Source organism: Papaver somniferum, chromosome 7 (genome assembly GCF_003573695.1).
Source record: "Papaver somniferum cultivar HN1 chromosome 7, ASM357369v1, whole genome shotgun sequence".
Taxonomy (NCBI): domain Eukaryota; kingdom Viridiplantae; phylum Streptophyta; class Magnoliopsida; order Ranunculales; family Papaveraceae; genus Papaver; species Papaver somniferum.
The window spans coordinates 231675231-231694695 of NC_039364.1; the positions used below are offsets into that span (position 1 = coordinate 231675231).

General features: G+C 36.7%; 1 protein-coding gene across 1 annotated transcript; it reads right to left on the reverse strand.

Annotated features, from left to right (window-relative positions):
• Nucleotides 1-2066: 2066 nt before the first annotated feature.
• LOC113299813 (FRIGIDA-like protein 4a) lies at nt 2067-5424 on the reverse strand. The gene is made up of 3 exons (XM_026548901.1): nt 4442-5424; nt 3003-3178; nt 2067-2861 (listed from the first exon to the last, which is right to left on the reverse strand). Exons 1-3 carry the CDS (start codon nt 5310-5312, stop codon nt 2298-2300), a joined length of 1611 nt encoding a protein of 536 aa, XP_026404686.1. The 5' UTR covers nt 5313-5424; the 3' UTR covers nt 2067-2297.
• Between the last annotated feature and the right edge of the window lie 14041 nt (nt 5425-19465).

Genomic DNA, 19465 nt, shown 5'->3' on the forward strand with positions numbered 1-19465 from the left:
CGAAATGTGAGTTCGACACTTTGACTCAGTTCCCCTCGTACCGTCGACCAACTTTGGCCATGGTGGACATTTGATTTATACCTTGAGGTTGTAGCTCAAAGGTTATGGGGTTATGACTTCTGAATCAAAGTGTAGACCGGTTGCATGTTTCGTAGATTGTTGACCACCAAATGAGTTTTGAATTATTTTATTAAAAAAATGAATTTTAAATTATAAATGGGCGTTGTTTTTCCGGTGATTTACCTTTCTTTGCATATCATTTTCACTTCCACTCTGTTCATTACAATGTCTCCAACTAGTTTAGATGTGGGGAAACACCTCCAGTGTCCGGCAAATCATAAGGTAATTATCAATAATTGGATTGGACAAGTCTGTTTGTACGGTAGACGAAATTGCTATTTGACCGGCGTTTTAACAGCTACTTGACAGATGATCTGGCAGGCGTTGTGGCGGAAAAGATTGATTTTCTTAAATAGTCACCTACTGAAAACAATATCGGAGGAACAATATTACGGAAGATTATTCAAGGAAACTCAATATCCGAGGAACAATACTATATATTCTTCTGAACTTACTTATTTTCTTTCATGATGTGGCTATGATGAGTCATCAGTCTTTGACAATTAATAAGGGGAAAGCTACTTTTTTACTAAGGGGAAAGCCGACTCGATCCGGAATATTTGACTTTCGGTCAATATTGGGTGGATTTCATAATAAGCTTTCCCCAGACGATATTGGGTCGGTTTTATTTCTCTTTTGAGTATAACTTCCCATATCATCTTCTCGGTTGCTGTCGTTCAAATTCTTCGATGACTATTGTCTATTATTATCCTCTTTTGAACTAAACTAAAACATAAGGTTCTGTTACATCAAACTACTTTTGGGATTGGATGTGTTTGCAATAAACAAAAAGATTCAAGTGTTCGGGATTGGATACACACAACACACTTGTTAATGAGTTGAAAAAACAGTAGCCATTATGTGCAATTCATGGACTATAAACTTAATTAATCAACACAACAGTTATGCTTTAGTATCTCTAAACCAGGGGCGGAACTACGTTGTGACTAGGGCTAGCTTAAGCCAGCCCTAACAAGAGAAAAAGTCATTTTTTTCAAAGCCTTTTTTAAGTTGGGCCACAATTGGTCTATGAGTTTTATTCTTAAACAAGCCCTGAAAAAAGCTCCAGCCATCCCTATATCCAATGTCTAGTTCCGCCACTGCTCTAAACTATTGGATTGTGAAGAACTCATTGTTTGGTGTAAAAAAAGTTCACCGTCTGTTGAAAGAAAATTTATCGAAACCAATATTTTGCAACTGCACTTGAGTTCCTCACGTCTGCATGAAATATGCATCAAAAAAACGCTACCAACCCTCCATGGATGTTAGTTAGGGTTTGTTAATCCCCAATTAATAAAAACAAAAATTAGGGTTAAAATATAATTATATTATGGGATAACAATTATTACATAAAACTAGTTGGAAGCCTAACAAGGTAAGCTCCAACGATATACTAATACATTAATTTAACAGGTTGTTGTGCTAGCCTACCAACGAACCTCATGGTTAACCTAGCCAAAGGAGCCGAAGCGGATAGAGGGCTGAGATTATGTCACAAGGGAGGCAAACTAACTCTACCTTCCATGTTAAGTTCTGCAATATTACGCCATTAGGGACTCGAACCTGGGACCTCTTAGAATGCATGAAACTTTAGGAAACGAGGATGACCAGCTGAGCTAGGGATAAATGGGATGTTTACGTTTAATGTAGGGATGGTGACATAGGAAATTCTAAACCCAACTAATATTGACCCGCAGTCAAATAAACTAGACCGAAGTCAGTTTTCCCTCTAATAAAATTGGCTTTCCCCTTATTAATTATCTTAGTCTTTACTGCTACGTCAACTGCCATGTCAAAATCCGCTGTTATCTAGCTGTTACGCAGCTGTTCACCTAGCAAGATTGGTACTGTAGACCACAGTTTAAGGAGGCATTTCATAGAATTGAGGTGGCAAAGTCACAGATAGACTAAACATATCTGCAGAAGTTCACATGGACCTCTGAGAGTTCAGAATATCCTCTCCATTTTTAACCCAACCCTGAATCCAACAAATAAGAACAATCTAAAGAATATCAAACAAGACGGGAACAAGAAATTCTTTTGACATACTTGATCGTAAAAGGAGCTCAAGTAAAGTAAAGACTCTTAATACGGTCTTCTTACAACTTTTCCTAATACAAAAGGGGGTATTTTGTAACTGAACACCAGAACTATACTCTTACCAATCCACGGCTCTACTAAGGATATGAAGGTTGATAAGTAGCTCCTGCTGCCCCGTTATAATCGTATCCACCATAAACAGGAGGCTGGGGTGTATATGGCGCTACACTTGACCGCGCTACACCGGCGCCAGCCATATCATCTGGTTGGTAGGCATAAGTTTGAGGTCCTGCAGCGGGGCTTCTCGAATGTCCTCCAGCATATGATCCTCCATAAGATGGTGAAGGGTCATAAATAGGCTGATTAGGGTAACTGTAAAAACCAGCAGCAGGATGTGGACCAGGTGGTACTTGATTCCTGCGGTTGTAGGAAGGATAGCTATTTGAACCTCTTCCTGCTTTGGCGGGTCTGAAGTGCGGCGGGCCGCTGCCTCCACCGCTACCCCCGGGACCTCCTCGAGATCGCTTACCTTGGGGTTTGTTTCCCACAGGGACGCTTTTCTTCCTGTCAACCCTGGCTTTCTCCAACTGAGAAACTCGCTTTGTTAGGCTGTCAAGAGTAAATTCAGCTCCAAGTTTGTTCTCCTGCACGCATCTGATGATGGCTTTGAGGGAACTCAACTCTAATGCATTAGCAGCTTCCTGAAAGGGTAGTGCATAAGGAATTTAGGATCACTAAACCATGCTGGGAAATATTACAACATTTATTTGTGAGTCCCTAGGCACTCATCAATGGCGGAAACATTAAGCAAGACACTTGCTTTAAAAATAATATTAACATACCGATTGAGCTGCACTATAGTTACCATTCTTCAACATTGTATTCGCATTTTTCCTTGAGTTCCTGAGATAAGCTCTGAGAGAAGGAACTGGAGGAAATCGTTCAGTGAGACCACATTCACATGCAAAATTCACAGCCTCAATCTCCTTGCCGTTCTTTACCAGTTCATCAATTACATCTGCAACAAAATATTGGTTAGAGGTAAGGTTCTCAACCGAACTGATTTTGTAAAAGAAAGGCGATTTTTTTGCATTAAACAAAGTTAAGTCGTTTATTTGTTGTTTATCTTATTGCTAAGCAATGGCCAGGTATTAACCGGATAATCTCCACAGAACAATCATTGCAACAACCCCTTCTGACTATTTGTAGCAGAGCAAAAGAACATCCCAATAATAACCAAGGAATGGATAAGAGCAGAGAATGGAGATTCTACGCATCACAGAGTTGTATAAAAATTTGTTTTCCACGTTTTGAGATTTGACTGGTCTGTGTATATACCTCTTTTCTGTGGACAGAGTATCACCAAAAATCTGATCAACTGGTTCTTTAGATTCGCGAGTTAATATTAGTAATAAAGCAGATCATCAGACACGCAGACCATTTTGTAAGTACATCAACAGCAAACAATTCAACTTGATAGCAGAAAGCTCCCATGACAGATAGATAGAGGAAGAACAAGTGCCCCCAAAGTGGCTACTTTAGAGAAGAGGTTAAGAAAACACAGACTTTGCACTATGCAGAGCCTTCTTGTAAAGCAGTAAGCTAAATTGACAGAATATCTAAAGCCTAGCTCAGATTTCAGAGTCAAAAGACCAACACCGAGTTACACTGTTGAAAATCTTGTGAAAGGGAGGAAAACAACTGTTAAAATCAAATTGGATAACTAACTGTGAAATGGCAAGCTCAATACCGACAGTGAAATAGGATGATCAAATTCATGGTAAAAATAACAGTTTTTCTAGAGGCTGGTTCCAACTGAACAAGCCGCAAGGATAACTCACAAACAATCTATCCCCCAACAATACCATGGCAACAGCTGCTACAGCAAAGTGAGACATTCCCCAAGCTTGGGATTAATAGGAATTACAAAAATCACTAGTATGTGAATTGGTCGTTGTCATATTGGAACGTCTCTACCCATGTCACTACTCTCTGATCAGAACATAGTCTTACAAATAAGTTTCATAACAATGTCTATGATTCGGCCATTTCACGCCACATTTCACTAATTTCCACATAAATATTTCTCTCGGGATGTTTTTATCAATGAGTCTAACATTTGTAAGTATGCACATTTGCAAAAGCACGCCTATCTACGAAACATAACAATTCAATCTACAAAATATCTTTCCAACGAACTTACCAACTGAACTTAAGCAAAATATCAACAGATACTCTCGAAGAAATTGCCAATAAATAAAAAATAAGCAAGAACTCGTACCTCCCATTTTCTCGCCGAACCGTAATGCTGCAGCAAGCTTAGGCATTTCTCTTCTCGAAGGATACGCTAAAATCAGCTTCTTCAAAAACTCCTCCTCAAACTTGTCTTTCAATCCAAACCCAATCACCATTTGCAAAAACATTGCAGCTTCAGCTGGTCCCATATCATCTCCTCCACCTCCTTCCAGATTATCCATTTTCCCCTTCCAAACTTGCGCAATAACACCCGCTCTTTCCTTGACACTAGTTGCAATAACACTCAGACTACTATTCCCATCCAAATCAGGAAACAGCCCATGAATCAAACTTCCACAAGGCCATCTCTTATCAGAAGCCCCAGGTTTCCCTTTGGCATCCAAATAATCCTCAATACCATCCAATACAAACCGAAAAGGATCAACACATTCACGAATCGCAACACCAATCTTAACCCTCATTGTAAGTGAGTCATTCCTCTTACTAATCATATACTTCATCAAACCCTTACTATCCATCTTTCTACAATAAGATTTCAATGCTTCTTCTATTTCAGTCCCATTACTACTAGAATCAACAATCCCTTCATATATCTCTTTGAATGCATTTTGTTTCTGTTCTTCGATGAGTGTAATGGCAATGGATTCACGCTCTGAGATTGAATTCTCCCTTTCTGATAACTTTGCTAATGCTTTTTTGGTTTCTAAATCTAGGGTTTCTAGTTTTGTGTCTAGGGTTTGGGTTTTCTGTAAGAGGGCTTGTTCTAATGATGTGAAATGAGATGATAGGTTTTCCCATTGTTGAGTACAATTTGTTAAGAGAGATTTCTGAGTTTCGAATTCGTCGAATGCTTTCTGTATACGATCTCTGTCTATTATGATTACTTCAGTCGCCATTGAAAAACCAGAAATTTCTTCTCTTCCTTCTGAAAACCTAGAAAATATCTTCTTCAGATTTTTCTTAGGATTTTACTCTCCAGAATGACGAACTCCCATAAAACCTATGGAAACAAAAACTAGTACTAAAGTACCCTTTCGAGTCCCGAGACCCTTCTTTTCTTGGTTGAAGGCAAGGTCGTGGCTTAACATCTGTCAAGGCCCCAGGCCCAGGCTACATATAAGAGGGGAAAAAATGCTACTACTTTGAAAAGTGATATTTTCACTTATATTAAAAAAAAACATACTCCATTTGTGTCTGGAAAAGTGTTAATTTGAAAGTAACGTTTTTCCTGAAACGGAAGAAATATCACTTTTTTCTGAAATAGAGTGTTATTTTTTATTCCTTCTGTCTCTAAAAGATAGGCAGGTTTGTGTAAACTACACACAAACCTGCCTATCTTTTAGAGACGGAGGGAGTAGATTCGGTACAAATCGAGTAGATAAAAAGAAGGGACACGCCAATGAGTTTTTTAGACTAGAATATGGTCTTACAAAACAACCTGGAGGTCTGATGAGATGATCACCTATGACAAATTCTGCAACTAAAATGCATCACTAGTTGCTCCAAGTTCAAATAGTTTTAGGTTACACTTCTTTGATTTGAACTTTCTGTCAGATGGAGCTGGTGTTGGATGCATGTACAGTATCTCAGTTTGCAAAATCTATTAAACATAAAACATATACAAATTCGCAGAACTGTCAATAAGACGACTTTCATTCTCAGGTATATTAGATGCCTTCTGAATGCAATGAATTCTACATGTATGAGTTATATAATCTAAACTCTCATTTCAATCATTAAAACATTCTTAGAGGACGTTATATAGTTGTTGTTCACACACTATTTTTCGTCAAAACAATTTTCAAGTAATTGAAACTTAATATGACTTTCGTCACTAGTAAAGATGAACTTGGCCAAAGCGAAAGCTTACCAACACATATTTCGAGAAATAGATAAGCGAGATAAACTCGGCTCGAAATAGCAAATGTGTATAATCAAAGTCTATATAGCAAAACGACTTTTTCTCAAGATAGGAGATAGAGTAGATAGACTTTTGAGTGATAGATAAGTTCAAGTTTCCACATACCTTTTAGTCGATGAAGTTCCACCAGTTCCTTGAGTAGTTCTTCGTCTTTGTATGATGATCTCCATGGAGTCTTGAGCTCAACTACACTTTCTATCCTAGTCCTAGACTTATCTATAATTAGACTAGAAATCAAGACTTATAGTTTTGATCACTAACATTGACAAACATGCTTGAGATAGCAACGCATGCGAGTTCGACCGAGCGGTGCTCTAACAATCTCCCTCTTTGTCAATTTTAGTGACAAAACTATAAATACATATGGAATACAAAAATAGATAAATAAACTTTTGTAGCTTCTCTTCCACATACCTGATCTTCTTGGTTCTTCAACATTACTCGAAATCTTCGTCACTTCCAAGTACTCCAATGATCCCAAAGGTTGTAAGTTTAGTATCACCGTTGTTGAAAATCCGTAGTCATAACAATGAGAAAACAAGAATTCTCAATCATTGTTATACAGTGTCATAGTATTATTATACAGCATCAAAGTTCAATTGTATCACAACTTCGACAACAATACTATGGTGATATGTATCACTCCCCCTTAGTCAATACTCCATCTCACATGGAAACCACTCCCCCTTACATAATGATCCGAAAACCATATGTATTTGTAGTGTGAACTACACATTAATTCTCCCCCTTTTTGTCAATAAAATTGGCAAAGGTACGAAAATTAGTGGGATCCTAATGAAATTTCCATAGAGACATTCCATGACCAAAAGAAAGCACATATCAACTTTTTAGATGCCATCATATAGCCGAAGCTAAATGCATTCATCAAGGATTTTGTAAAGATACAAGATAACCCCTATAATATTCCACAACCGCACTCCCCACAAAGATTTGGCAATTAAGCACAAGTTCAATTAAGAACTCTCCCCCATAAAATGTCATTCCCGAAAGAACAACAAGAGCGACCTTACTTTCACAAGAAAAGAATGATTTCTTTGGACATAACAAATCATATATGAATATGAATTTGAATCCAAAAATGCTCAATTAATTAACCACAAGAAAACTCATGATTAACTTAATCGAAAATGCTCAACATAAGAGAACTTACGGAGCCGCACAGTATACACATAAAAAATGGATCAGGGAAGATCCATACTGTGAATAGACAAGGATTCATTCTATTTTCCATCACTATTTGCACAATGACATACAATAGACATAATCCTCATAATCAAAAGTTCATCCTATCTAATCAAAAGTTCATCATATCTTCCATCAATACTTGCATAATGACATAATAGGCTTAAAACTTTTGTAATGTCAAAAGTTCATTCATTCTTTTATCAATACATGCATATCGACATACGAAAGACTTAACTTTTGACAAGGTATTGGGACAATCATAGTTCACGGACGCAAACACACATATCCCATAATAAGTTTGCAATATAAAAAAAAATAAAGATTAATACTGCAAAAATCATTTTTCAAACAACTTTTTAGAATTTAAGAAAATAAACCTAAAAAACATGAAGATGAAAACGTTGGACATAGCTATGTGTAATCAAAATAATGGATATTCCAAACTCTAGTTATTCTTTCTAAAAACACAAGAATAAAATTCTCATAAGAAGATTTACTAGATGTTAAGACCTTTGAAGAATTCTTTATCGTCCCCAAACTCCTTGTCGTCAACAGCTATTGGGACATAAGGTTCATGAAGATAGGAGTTAATATCAATAAACCTTCTTGACTGTTGTCGAACCAGGGCCTTCTGAATCTCATGAGTCTTAAGCACAAAATCCTTTATTTGCTGAATCTCCTTTCGTGTCTCCTTCAACACTTCAAGAACATCAGAAAACTTCTGAGAATTTGAAGGAACAACTCTTGGATTCCTCACATTCCTTCTTTTCCTTTTCAAAGTTGGAGGCAACAGAGATTTCTCTTTTTCCTTCATGATTGATGGCTTGACAATCATATTAACATCTTTTCCATCAGAAGACATAATACTTGGAGCATCCATAAGCGTATGGGTTTGTGAGAGGAAATCACAATTCAACTCAACAAGTAGTCTTAAGATAAAAGAAGTCTCAGGGAAGGAAAAAAGAATGTAGGGTTACGCAACCTTTAATAGGTTCGTGCACGCACAATTCTGAACCCTGGAGAGAGTAGAATTATCGAGGATAACCCTCTATTATTGATAGACATGAATTCCCATTTTGTATCAAAAAACAAAACTAAGAAAAGATGAAAGCAAACTTTTCCTAAAGCCTGAGAGGTGAACAACCTTGTCTCTTTTGATCCGGCACATGAGACAAGATCACCAAATCAACACAATCAAGTTGTGTTGCAGTGAACAATAATTTGTCCACCATGTTCCTCTTGAGAGGAATTCATAGACCTTTGTCTATCAAAACGATTGGACCATGCTTTCTTCTCTAATGGTCTTGTTTTATCCTTGGAAACTAACTTCTTAGACGAAGATAAAATCTTACACACCTCAGCGATCTTTTGAACAAGTTTGAGCTTGTTTGCTAATCGATTTGCTCTTCGTTGAAGTTTGTTGACATGTCTCAATTTGTGTTTATACTTGTAACACTTTGATAGTTCATGACCTTTGAGTGAACAATACGAGCACGTCAACCTTGAATATAACTCAGACATTTGAGATGTTCAAGCTTCTAGACACATAGTTGAACCTGAAACATTATTCACAGAGTTTCCAATAGAGAGGTCAATTTCATCTTCCAGATTGGTGAGTTTTCTTCTGAAAGAATATCAAGATTGATGTATGTATTGCTAAAATTATCAAAATCAATATTCTCACAAAGAAGTGCAACACTTAATTTTTCGTCTTCATTAGAATCATAGTTGTCAGACATTTCATCAAGAGTTGCAGCAAGACCTTTGTTCCCAGTGTATTTCTTTCAATTTGGACACTCATTTGCAAAATGACCAAAGCCTTTACACTTAAAGCACTGAGGCATATTCTCGTCATCAGTTTCATCATTATCCCTATTTTTAGGAGGAACACGATTATGTGGTTTATTTGATGACTTGGATTTATCTATGGAGAACCGTTTACTTCTCTTTAAAATAAGATCCCTAAACTGTCTTGTGATCAACGAGACTGACTTTTCAAGACCTTCATCTGATGAATCAGCCTCAGAAAGATCATCTTAAGAGATGTAAACACTTTTACTTTTATCAAGTAATTTAGTGTTCTTTAGTGCTTTGAAAGCAACATTCTTACTGGACTTGGACGTGTGCTCATGATCAAAGATCTTTAGCTTCCCAACCAGAGTATTTTTGGACAGCGTTGCGAGATTATTTCCTTCAACGATGGCATGCTTCTTAGAATCGTATCTAGATGGCAACGATCTGAGAATTTTTATCACAATGTCCCTTTCAGGATTGGTCTTACCCAATGCAAAATATGCATTAACAATTTCAGACACTTTGTGATTAAACTCATCAAATGTTTCTTCATCTGCCATACGAAGGTTTTCCCAATCAGAATTTAGGTTTTGAAGCATATCTTCTTTCTTACTAGTATTTCCTTCAAATATGGTTTCTAAGATATCTCAGGCTTCTTTAGACTTAGTGCACGTAGTTACATGGTGTTGAAGATCTGGGGTAATGGCATGTATGACAGCATTTAAGCCGTCAAAATTTTGCTTTGCAACAAGGATTTCTTCTGGACTATATCTACCAATATCCTTAGGTATATATACATCGCCTTCTATATTAACCAGAGAATCATAGCCATTAACAACACGTACCCATGTTTGAAAATCACGAGCTTGAAGAAAAGCACGCATAGCAATTTTCCACCATAGTTAGTTTGAGCCATCGAAAACTGGTGGTACGTTTATGGAGATAGAATTCCTGACCATAGAGTCATATCGCTACAAACACAGACTTGTAAGGTCTTTAAACGTGTTTGCCTCCTCTGATACCAATTGAAAAAGCGTTGGTCTAACAACCACACCCAATATTTCGATTATCAATTTGTATGGAATAACTCCAATATACTTTTAAGAGAATCAACTAGACAGACTCAATCTTAATAAAAGTATATCAAAGAGTTATATCTCTATTTCTTGATTCAATACTTACTCAAGCAAATAGAAATCTGTGAGTCTAATTGAATACAATAGAAATCACTTGAATGGTACCAAAGACCAATGTTCAAGTATCAATCAATTTCAATCAACAACCAAAGGTTAGATTTCACAATTGATTGATTCAACGCACAAACTGTGATATTTCAATTATATAACAAAATATAATGCGGAAAAGAAATAACACAGACACCAGAAGTTTTGTTAACGAGGAAACCGCAAATGTAGAAAACCCCGGGATCTAGTCCAGATTGAACACACACTGTATTAAGCCGCTACAGACACTAGCCTACTACAAACTAACTTCGGTTTGGACTGTAGTTGAACCCCAATCAATCTCACACTGATCCAAGGTACAGTTGCGCTCCTTACGTCTCTGATCCCAGCAGGATACTACGCACTTGATTCTCTTATCTGATCTCACCCATAACTAAGAGTTGCTACGACCCAAAGTCGAAGACTTTAATAAACAAATTTGTATCATAAAGAAAAGTCTACGGTAATAGATAAATCTGTCTCCCACAGAAATACCTACGAGTTTTTGTTCCGTCTTTTGATAAATCAAGGTGAACAGGAACCAATTGATAACCCAGACTTATATTCCCGAAAAACAGTCTAGTATTATCAATCACCTCACAATAATCTTAATCGACTAGCGAAAGAAGATATTGCGGAATCACAAACGATGAGACGAAGATGTTTGTGACCTCTTTTATATCTTTCCTACCGGAGAAATCAATCTCAAGCCAATCTTACGATTGTACTTAGTACGATAGAAACAGTAAGATCAGATCACACAACTACAAGAAAATTAGTATCGGTCTGGCTTCACAATCCCAATGAAGTCTTCAAGTCGTTAACCTACAGGGTCTCGGTAGAAACCTAAGGTTAAAGGAGAATCGACTCTAGCTAATACAACTAGTATCACACAGGAGGTATGGGTATTAGGTTTCCCAGTTGCTAGAGTTCTCCCTTATATAGTCTTTCAAATCAGGGTTTGCAATCAATGTTAGCTTATAACAAAGCATTCAATATTCACCGTTAGATGAAAACCTGATTAGATTCAAGCTAATATCTTTCAACCGTTAGAACGAAACTTACCTTGTTACACACAAATGAAATGCATGTTTATCTAGGTTTGTGTAACCGTACCCAAACATGTACATCTAGTTGGTTCAACAATAGTTAACCAAACAGTTAGCCATATGAGCACTTTCATATCAACCATATTCTTCTTTACCATAACTAGTTCAAAATGACTCAAATGAACTAGTTAGAGAGTTGTTCAATTGCTTAGATCTTATAGAAGTATACAAGACATAATCGAAGCAAAAACGATTTGATTCACTCGAATCAATTCATGAACTTTATAACCACGGTTTGCAAACTTGCATTCCTTAGTTTATATAAGTTTAAGTTCATGAATAATCGTTTTTAGAAAATAACCAACTTAAGTACGCGGACTCGTATGCGGAATAAGTTTGTTTTCAATTCACAAACTCCAGCAGAAATTTTCGGGATGAGAATCTCCCACAGTACGCGGACTGGGTACGCGGACTCTAGTTCCGGTTTTCCTGAGCAGCAAAGTACGCATACTTTGGTTCAAGGAATAAGGACTTATACATGTATGCGTTACCACACAATGCTTATATCCAACCATGTTTATATAATCTAAACTCTCATTTCAATCGTTGAAACATTTTTAGAGGACGTTATATAGTTGTTTTTCACACACTATTTTTCGTCAAAATAATTTTCAAGTAATTGAAACTTAATATGACTTTCGTCACTAGTAAAGATAAACTTGGCCAAAGCGAAAGCTTACCAACACATATTTCGAGAAATAGATGAGCGAGATAAACTCGGCTCGAAATAGCAAATGTGTATAATCAAAGTCTATATAGCAAAACGACTTTTTCTCAAGATAGGAGATAGAGTAGATAGACTTTTGAGTGATATATAAGTTCAAGTCTCCACATACCTTTTAGTCGATGAAGTTCCACAAGTTCCTTGTGTAGTTCTTTGTTTTTGTATGATGATCGCCATGGAGTCTTGAGGTCAACTACACTTTATATCCTAGTCCGAGATATAGCTATAAGTAGAATAGAAACCAAGACTTATAGTTTTGATCACTAACATTGAAAAACATGATTGAGATAGAAACGCATGCGAATTCGACCGAGCAGTGTTGTAACAGTTTGGATCACTTCATCTTCAGTTACAACGATGAAGTTTTCTTGATTAATTTCCCTTACCAGAGTAAGAAATGCCTGTACTGCAAGCCTAATAGATCGAAAACAAGCATACAATCGACGAGCATCTCGGTTTCATGGGTTCCCCGTCAGTGAGACGAGCATTGTAAAAACGTTCTCCCAAAAAGAACCGTCTTGATAACCCATACCGACGATTACCCTATGAAAAAAATATGCTTTGCATATAGTTATATCCTCTTCTTCAGTAAACTTGGGACCAATAATTCTAGCAGACATTTCTGCAGAGTGAAAGAGATTAAGAGTTTTAGAAAGAAAAAGAAGAAGAAGAAGATGTGAATTTGGAGATGGGAAGAATGAAATTTATAGGGAGAGAAAGAAAATCGAGACGTCGGCGTTTGTCGTAAAACCGTGCGTCTTTACTACAACCGCCCGTTTGAATTACCAACGTCTATTTTTTTTGTTATAAATACAACACTAGGTTTGATTCTCAACCAAACCAACAGATTTCTTTCTTAAGCCAACAACATCCACCATGTTTTCTTAAGGCAAAGCGAAGAAAATATTATGTGTCGAACCAAAAGAGGTTTGTCCATTATGTTTCGTGAATAATAGCAGTCTTATGCAATGCCCTTGGATGTATTCAAAGTGTGCGCTGGAAGGTTGTTCATGCATCAGAATGGTGATTGAATCACAACCGAAAAATCTCAGGTATTTTCAATGTCAAGATCCCAACTGTCCAGAGGAACCACATATGCTAGATGATGCTATGAAGATTAAAGAAGAAGAAGAAACGTTTGCAACACTCTGCAAAAACTTCAAACTTAAAGCCAAATTGAAGAAGAAGTTATTACGCTACAATCATTATGGATATGGATATCACGGACACAAACATTGACCACAAAGAACAGTGGATGCTCAAATCTCGGTTCCAGGACTTTTATGCATTTGTGCACTTATACTGAAGAAGACACTTATAGAAGGATTTTCTGGAAATTCCCTAAGGGTTTTTTGGTGGAGTGGGATGATTAAAGTTGAAGGGAAAATCGACTCACTATGGTATTATGGTATTTAGTTTGCCGTTTATTTTGTGTTATTATGATTATCTAAACCAAACATGTGGATGTCTTCACATTTGCACCATCAATATCATAACTAATTTAAATTTTTATTGGATTGAACACTGCACCATCAATATCAAATAAAAACATACCACACTGGATTAAACAACCACATCATACATGAGAATAAAAGAAATACATTAGATTATAACAACTACCACATAGGCGTCAATTCTCGTTGGGTGGTGGAATTCTTAGGACGATGTAGGAATCGTATTTGTTGAGCACCCTAAGAATGTTGAAACAAGCTTGGAAGTCGAAAGCACGTCCGTCGTAAGATACTGCCCACATCACTAGTGTTCAGGGTTCCACTTCATGTACAGCTTCACTGTCGAGTTTATTTTTGTGATTTTGCATTAGTACAACTACGAATTCCGATATATGAAGACTAATTAAACTAAAACGATACGACAATTTGTGAGAATCACGCCCATAAATGTTCCCTGTTTCAGCAGAGAACATTCTATAAACTTTCTCCCAGAAACACAACGTCGATTAGGATACATTCCTATCAACATCATTTTGTGTGTGAAAAGGCTCTACAAATAGCTAAATCCTCTTGTTGAGTGAATCTAACACCACGAACTTTGGGAGGCATTTTTGTAGATGATTTTAGAGTGAAGAGATTTAGAATGTGTGAATTTGGAGTTGAAATTATGAGTACTTATAGAACTCAAAATTCTAGCAGTTGGATCATAAGATTTTTCAGCAGTCCAGATTTAGCCGTTGGCGGTTTTGGATTACATGTTGGAGGATTCACCAGAGACGCTAGTTTCTGAAGTAAAAATTGTTGGTTTTGGATCACACGCCAGCCTGTTTGGTTCAACCGCCCGTTTTTCCATCAAGCACGCGTATGTTTTTCCGTCTCACTCAACAAACCAACAATTTTGTTGGTTCGCCCATCCGTTTTTCATGTTTGTTGAGTCCATAGTAGGAGCAAAATGAAAAAACTACAAGTTTGTTGAGTTCATAGGAACTGCTCTAACCTAATGAGAACGACTGCAATTGAATTTCTTATAGGTTTAATTCGATCTGAACTACATTCCAGTCCGAAGACTGATAGTAAGCTAGTGTCAAGAGATGTAAGGAGCACGACTGCAGCTGAATTTCTTAGAGGGTTATTTCGGTCTCAACTACATTCCAGTCTGAAATATAATAGTAGGCTAGTGTTTGTAGTGGATTAATATAGTTTGGTTTTCAAAGTTGGACGAGGTCCCAGGATTTTTATGCGGGTGCAGTTATTCTCGTTAACAAAGCTTCTAGTATTTTGTGTTTTTTGTTTTCCACATTTTATTGTTTCATCTTTATAATAGGAATAGCACAGTAGTACGTATTCAATATAGGTAGTTTAAGTCCTTATTAATTGTGATCTATTACGAGACTTGATCTTGTATAATTTATATTTTGAAAAACAGATAACAATTTTCATACTTGGCAAAATTCGGATCCTCTTGATTTGGATATGACTAGATTGTTCTTGGATATTGATTTGTGAGATCGTCCAAGAACTCTTCTACACGATCAGGTTCAGGGACTTTGTAGTCTAGACAAACTGATTGTGGAAGAGATGAAAGAAAGCTCTATATCATAATTGTTTAAGGATCTTTAATAAGATATACTTGCATTTGTATTAGATTTTGTCCATACAGGTTGTCGAACGATAAAATTGGTGATGTACTTGATACCTCTCCTTTTCACTTCTGGGTATTTGTTCAAAACTCTTATTATATCATTATATCTAAAAGCAATATTTGATCATCTTATTTATCGTTCAATAAGACGACTTTGTACATAATGAAGTTGCATAATGCTATCCATTAACCATAAACGCGTTGCTGAAAGTATATTTAAAAATATGGATAATTCAACTTCGTCATCGATACTTACTTATTATTAATCACTTCTTTTTTGTTATCAAATGCTTGATCGATAAGTTTGAGTCCAACATGTTCTCCTAAAAGGAACATCAATAAGAGTATATTTATTTAAAATTATCATTGTCTTAAAAGCATAAAAGTACATGCATATGAGTATAAAAAGGTAAGCATATATGACTTTTGATTCATAGGTTCAATCATCACCATATAATAATAAAGATGTCAATTCACAAAATCCTAACCAAATAAATTAGTCAAAAACAAATATTAACCAATGTTAGATGATAAAGTTGCAATTATCAGAAGACTTGTTATGATTTCAGATGGTTGTAGTAATAGTGGTTAAAACGGGTTCTTTTCGAACTTGTGAAGGTAACTTTTTTTTTAGATTTAAATAAATAAATAAATGAAGGAAATTAATTTTTTGATAGTAATGTCAAGATTTTAGAAGGATTAAGGCTCAGGATTCACTACCACTTCAAGTTGATTGGTTATAAATAATATTTCAGAAATTATAATTAAGCTCTTTTTCTTATTAAATCACTTTTTAATTTAAAAGGTGTCCAAATATTAAGTTGTAATCCTTAAGCATGATTTGTCAAAGAATTATTCTACGCATAAAACATCAAACTGATTCACAGCTAATTAAGAAAACCATTTTATCCTTTTTTTATATTTATCCAAGTGAATTAAATAAAGTAAATAATTAAAAAAATTATAAATAAAAATATTACCAATCAAACATGAGTGAATAGATCCTCCATTGCCTCAATCACCAAGAATTTAGCCTCTCATCATGTTGGAAAAATACTCAAAAGATTTTATTAATGCTCAAAAGTTGAGTACAAATGATGAAATAAAAAGAAATCGTTTTAAGACTGTCCTTTGCGACACACATGAAGCGTAGGGAAGAACGACACTTCAGAAGTGCTGTAAGCTCGTCGCGGGAAAGGAATTGAGAATTGTCGCAAATATGCGACACTAATCAACGACTTTCCGGGACTGTACAATGTTCTTCGTGTTCTTCCTTTGACAGCAGCAGAATATTTTCTCTGTCGACTCTTCTGGTGATTCTCTCGGCTCTAAATCTCTCCCAATCCCGTGCTAACCTTTCCCAAACTGTTTTGCCTTGTATTTATAGTGTTTCAGGACCAAAAATCCCCTCAGTTATTACGTATATTCTCCATTTAATCCGAATATTCCTTGCTGCCCATAATAACGATAATTTCCATTTTTAAGCCCATGCACGCATTAGATTTGATCCTGCACGCTCTAGTTAGCCTTCTCCACGTCTCAGCACTCTTCCAACGCTAGTAGAACTCCTCCATGCACACAAGAAATTCAATTTTGCTCGTGTTACGGTACACGTGCTCTATTTTGGGTGTGTGAATCATCACGCATTTTCCAGCCAATTCCGATCGAACCCACTGCCCAAAATGTGTTCCTTAACCTATATCACATCTCTCTATCAAATTCCAGCCATTGAATCGACCCGTAACCCCTTCATTTTTGTGATCAAACTTCTGCCAGTTGAGAATTTCATTTCCCGCCAAAAAAACAGTTTTCAAACGAAGAAGAAAGGGTGTCCCCCTATCCTGAACTGGGGTGCGAATAGCAGGTATCCACTGAGGTGCCCCTTAACCGATAGTGAGAGTCCGAATAACAATTGTCCTTCAAGGGTGCCAAAATCAACTTTTCGAGCTGAATTTTCCAAAAATGTTTATTTCCTAAAAATACATAAAAACACAATATTAGTACAAAAATAGAGTTCCAACAATACGGACATTGAGGACAAATTAGACACAAAAATGTGCCTATCAAATACCCCCAAACTTATTATTTTCTAGTCCTCGAGCAAATATAATCTAGAAAGTAAAATGACTACACTTAGCACGTGCAGCAAGCCGTTAACCACTAGGTGGCCCTAGTGGCGGAGTGTTGTCTCCGGAGGGTTTACCAGAGGTGTACCCACAAAACCTTTATACTCCAGACCCTAGCTATCTACAACGAACCTTGGAAGGCACTAAAGAATCTCCTTGGTTGGCATACTTATTGACTACAAGAGAAAGTACCCTGATGCGAAATTCCAATTGATGTACACGAGTTTGCACTCAAGCATACTAAAATTCATATATAAGTGACAGATCTTTACTCAGATAGTTGCACTATGGACATCATATTCGGAGTCAAACTAATCACATGGAAAGATTAAGAGATGGATATAGAAAAACATAGATGGTTTTGATGTTTACTAAGTGAACGGCGTTTCCCATATCTGTCTGAAGGCCTCCGCCAAAATGAACCTATCATAATGGATTGAGATACTAGTCTGACTAATATCAACACACTGGCATATATAAGGGAACCAGTGGTCGATAACCTAACTCTAGGTCAACACAACTGGCATATACAAGGGTACCAGTGGTCGACTTTATTGAATTTATTTCTTTTGGTCAAATGGTCTGGTCTCAATTCAATTTTTTTTTTTTATATATATCTCAATCACTCTAATTCATCCTAGCATTGGTAACAACTTGAATCGTGAGCCCACCTAATCACTTAGAGTACATAGTTTAAAAACAAAATAAAATAAAAATAGAAGTGAAAAGGACTCAACGAGATATGGTGAAACTATCATGTTATTTCTAACACCTGAGCTCTGTGCTTTTATGAATAAACTCTTTAGATGTTTCCATCTATTCAGATTGGTTCCTCAACTCCTACAACCAAGATGCTTCCATCCACTTAGATTAGTTAGTGCCATCCTGAATACGCATAAATTTCTAGGCTCTGGAGTTTATTTATTGCAACTAAAAGCTAACAAAAAGTTTCTTCCCCACCCCCAAACTTAAATCTAACATTGTCCTCAATGTTTCTAATTAAAGAGCAGTACCAAAATTAAAATAACACGAGGAGAAGTTGTAAAGATAGTACCTGGGTGAAGAAAATCAAAAACTAATATACAACGTACAACTGCCTCGATGGTCAATCAAGGGTAAACAGGGTCCTCCAGAGGGACCTCCTCAACATCACCTGTAGGAAAGGGCTCTAAAAAGGGTTTCAATCTCTGACCGTTAACCTTCGAAGAACTACTACCATCCGGTGTCTCGATCTCAACAGCTCCATGAGAAAAAACAGTGCGAACAATAAAAGGACCCGTCCACCGAGAACGTAAATTCCCAGGGAAAAGATGCAAGCGGGTATCATACAGAAGAACTTTTTGACCTAGAGAAAATGACTTCCGTAAAATGTTTCTATCATGCACAAGTTTCATTTTGTTCTTATACTCCTTCGCACTATCGTAAGCATCTATACGAATCTCGTCCAACTCATTGAGCTGGAGTTTTCTATGGGCTCCTGCCTCGTCAAGTGAAAAATTTAGCTGCTTAACAACCCAATAAGCTCTATGTTCTAACTCAACAGGTAAGTGACATGCCTTGTCATAAACAAGCCGATAAGGCGACATTCCAATGGGGGTCTTAAACGCAGTACGGTAAGCCCATAAGGCATCAGTAAGCCTAGACGACCAGTCTTTCCGATTAGGATTAACTGTTTTCTCTAATATACGTTTTATCTCCCTATTGGAAACCTCTACCTGACCACTAGTCTGTGGATGATACGGGGTAGCTACCTTATGTGTAATACCATATTTCTTCATCAGAAGCCTAAAAAGCCCATTACAAAAGTGCGACCCTCCATCACCAATTATAGCTCGCGGTGTACCAAAACGTGT

Bases quoted from the DNA above. Each gene is read 5' to 3' on its own strand.
- LOC113299813 (XM_026548901.1), bottom strand. From the start codon at position 5,312: ATGGCGACTGAAGTAATCATAATAGACAGAGATCGTATACAGAAAGCA. The intron at 3,179-4,441 runs GTACGAGTTCTT...ATTTTGTTGCAG, and splicing joins GTTCGGCGAGAAAATGGGAG to ATGTAATTGATGAACTGGTA. The intron at 2,862-3,002 runs GTATGTTAATAT...CTACCCTTTCAG, and splicing joins ACTATAGTGCAGCTCAATCG to GAAGCTGCTAATGCATTAGA.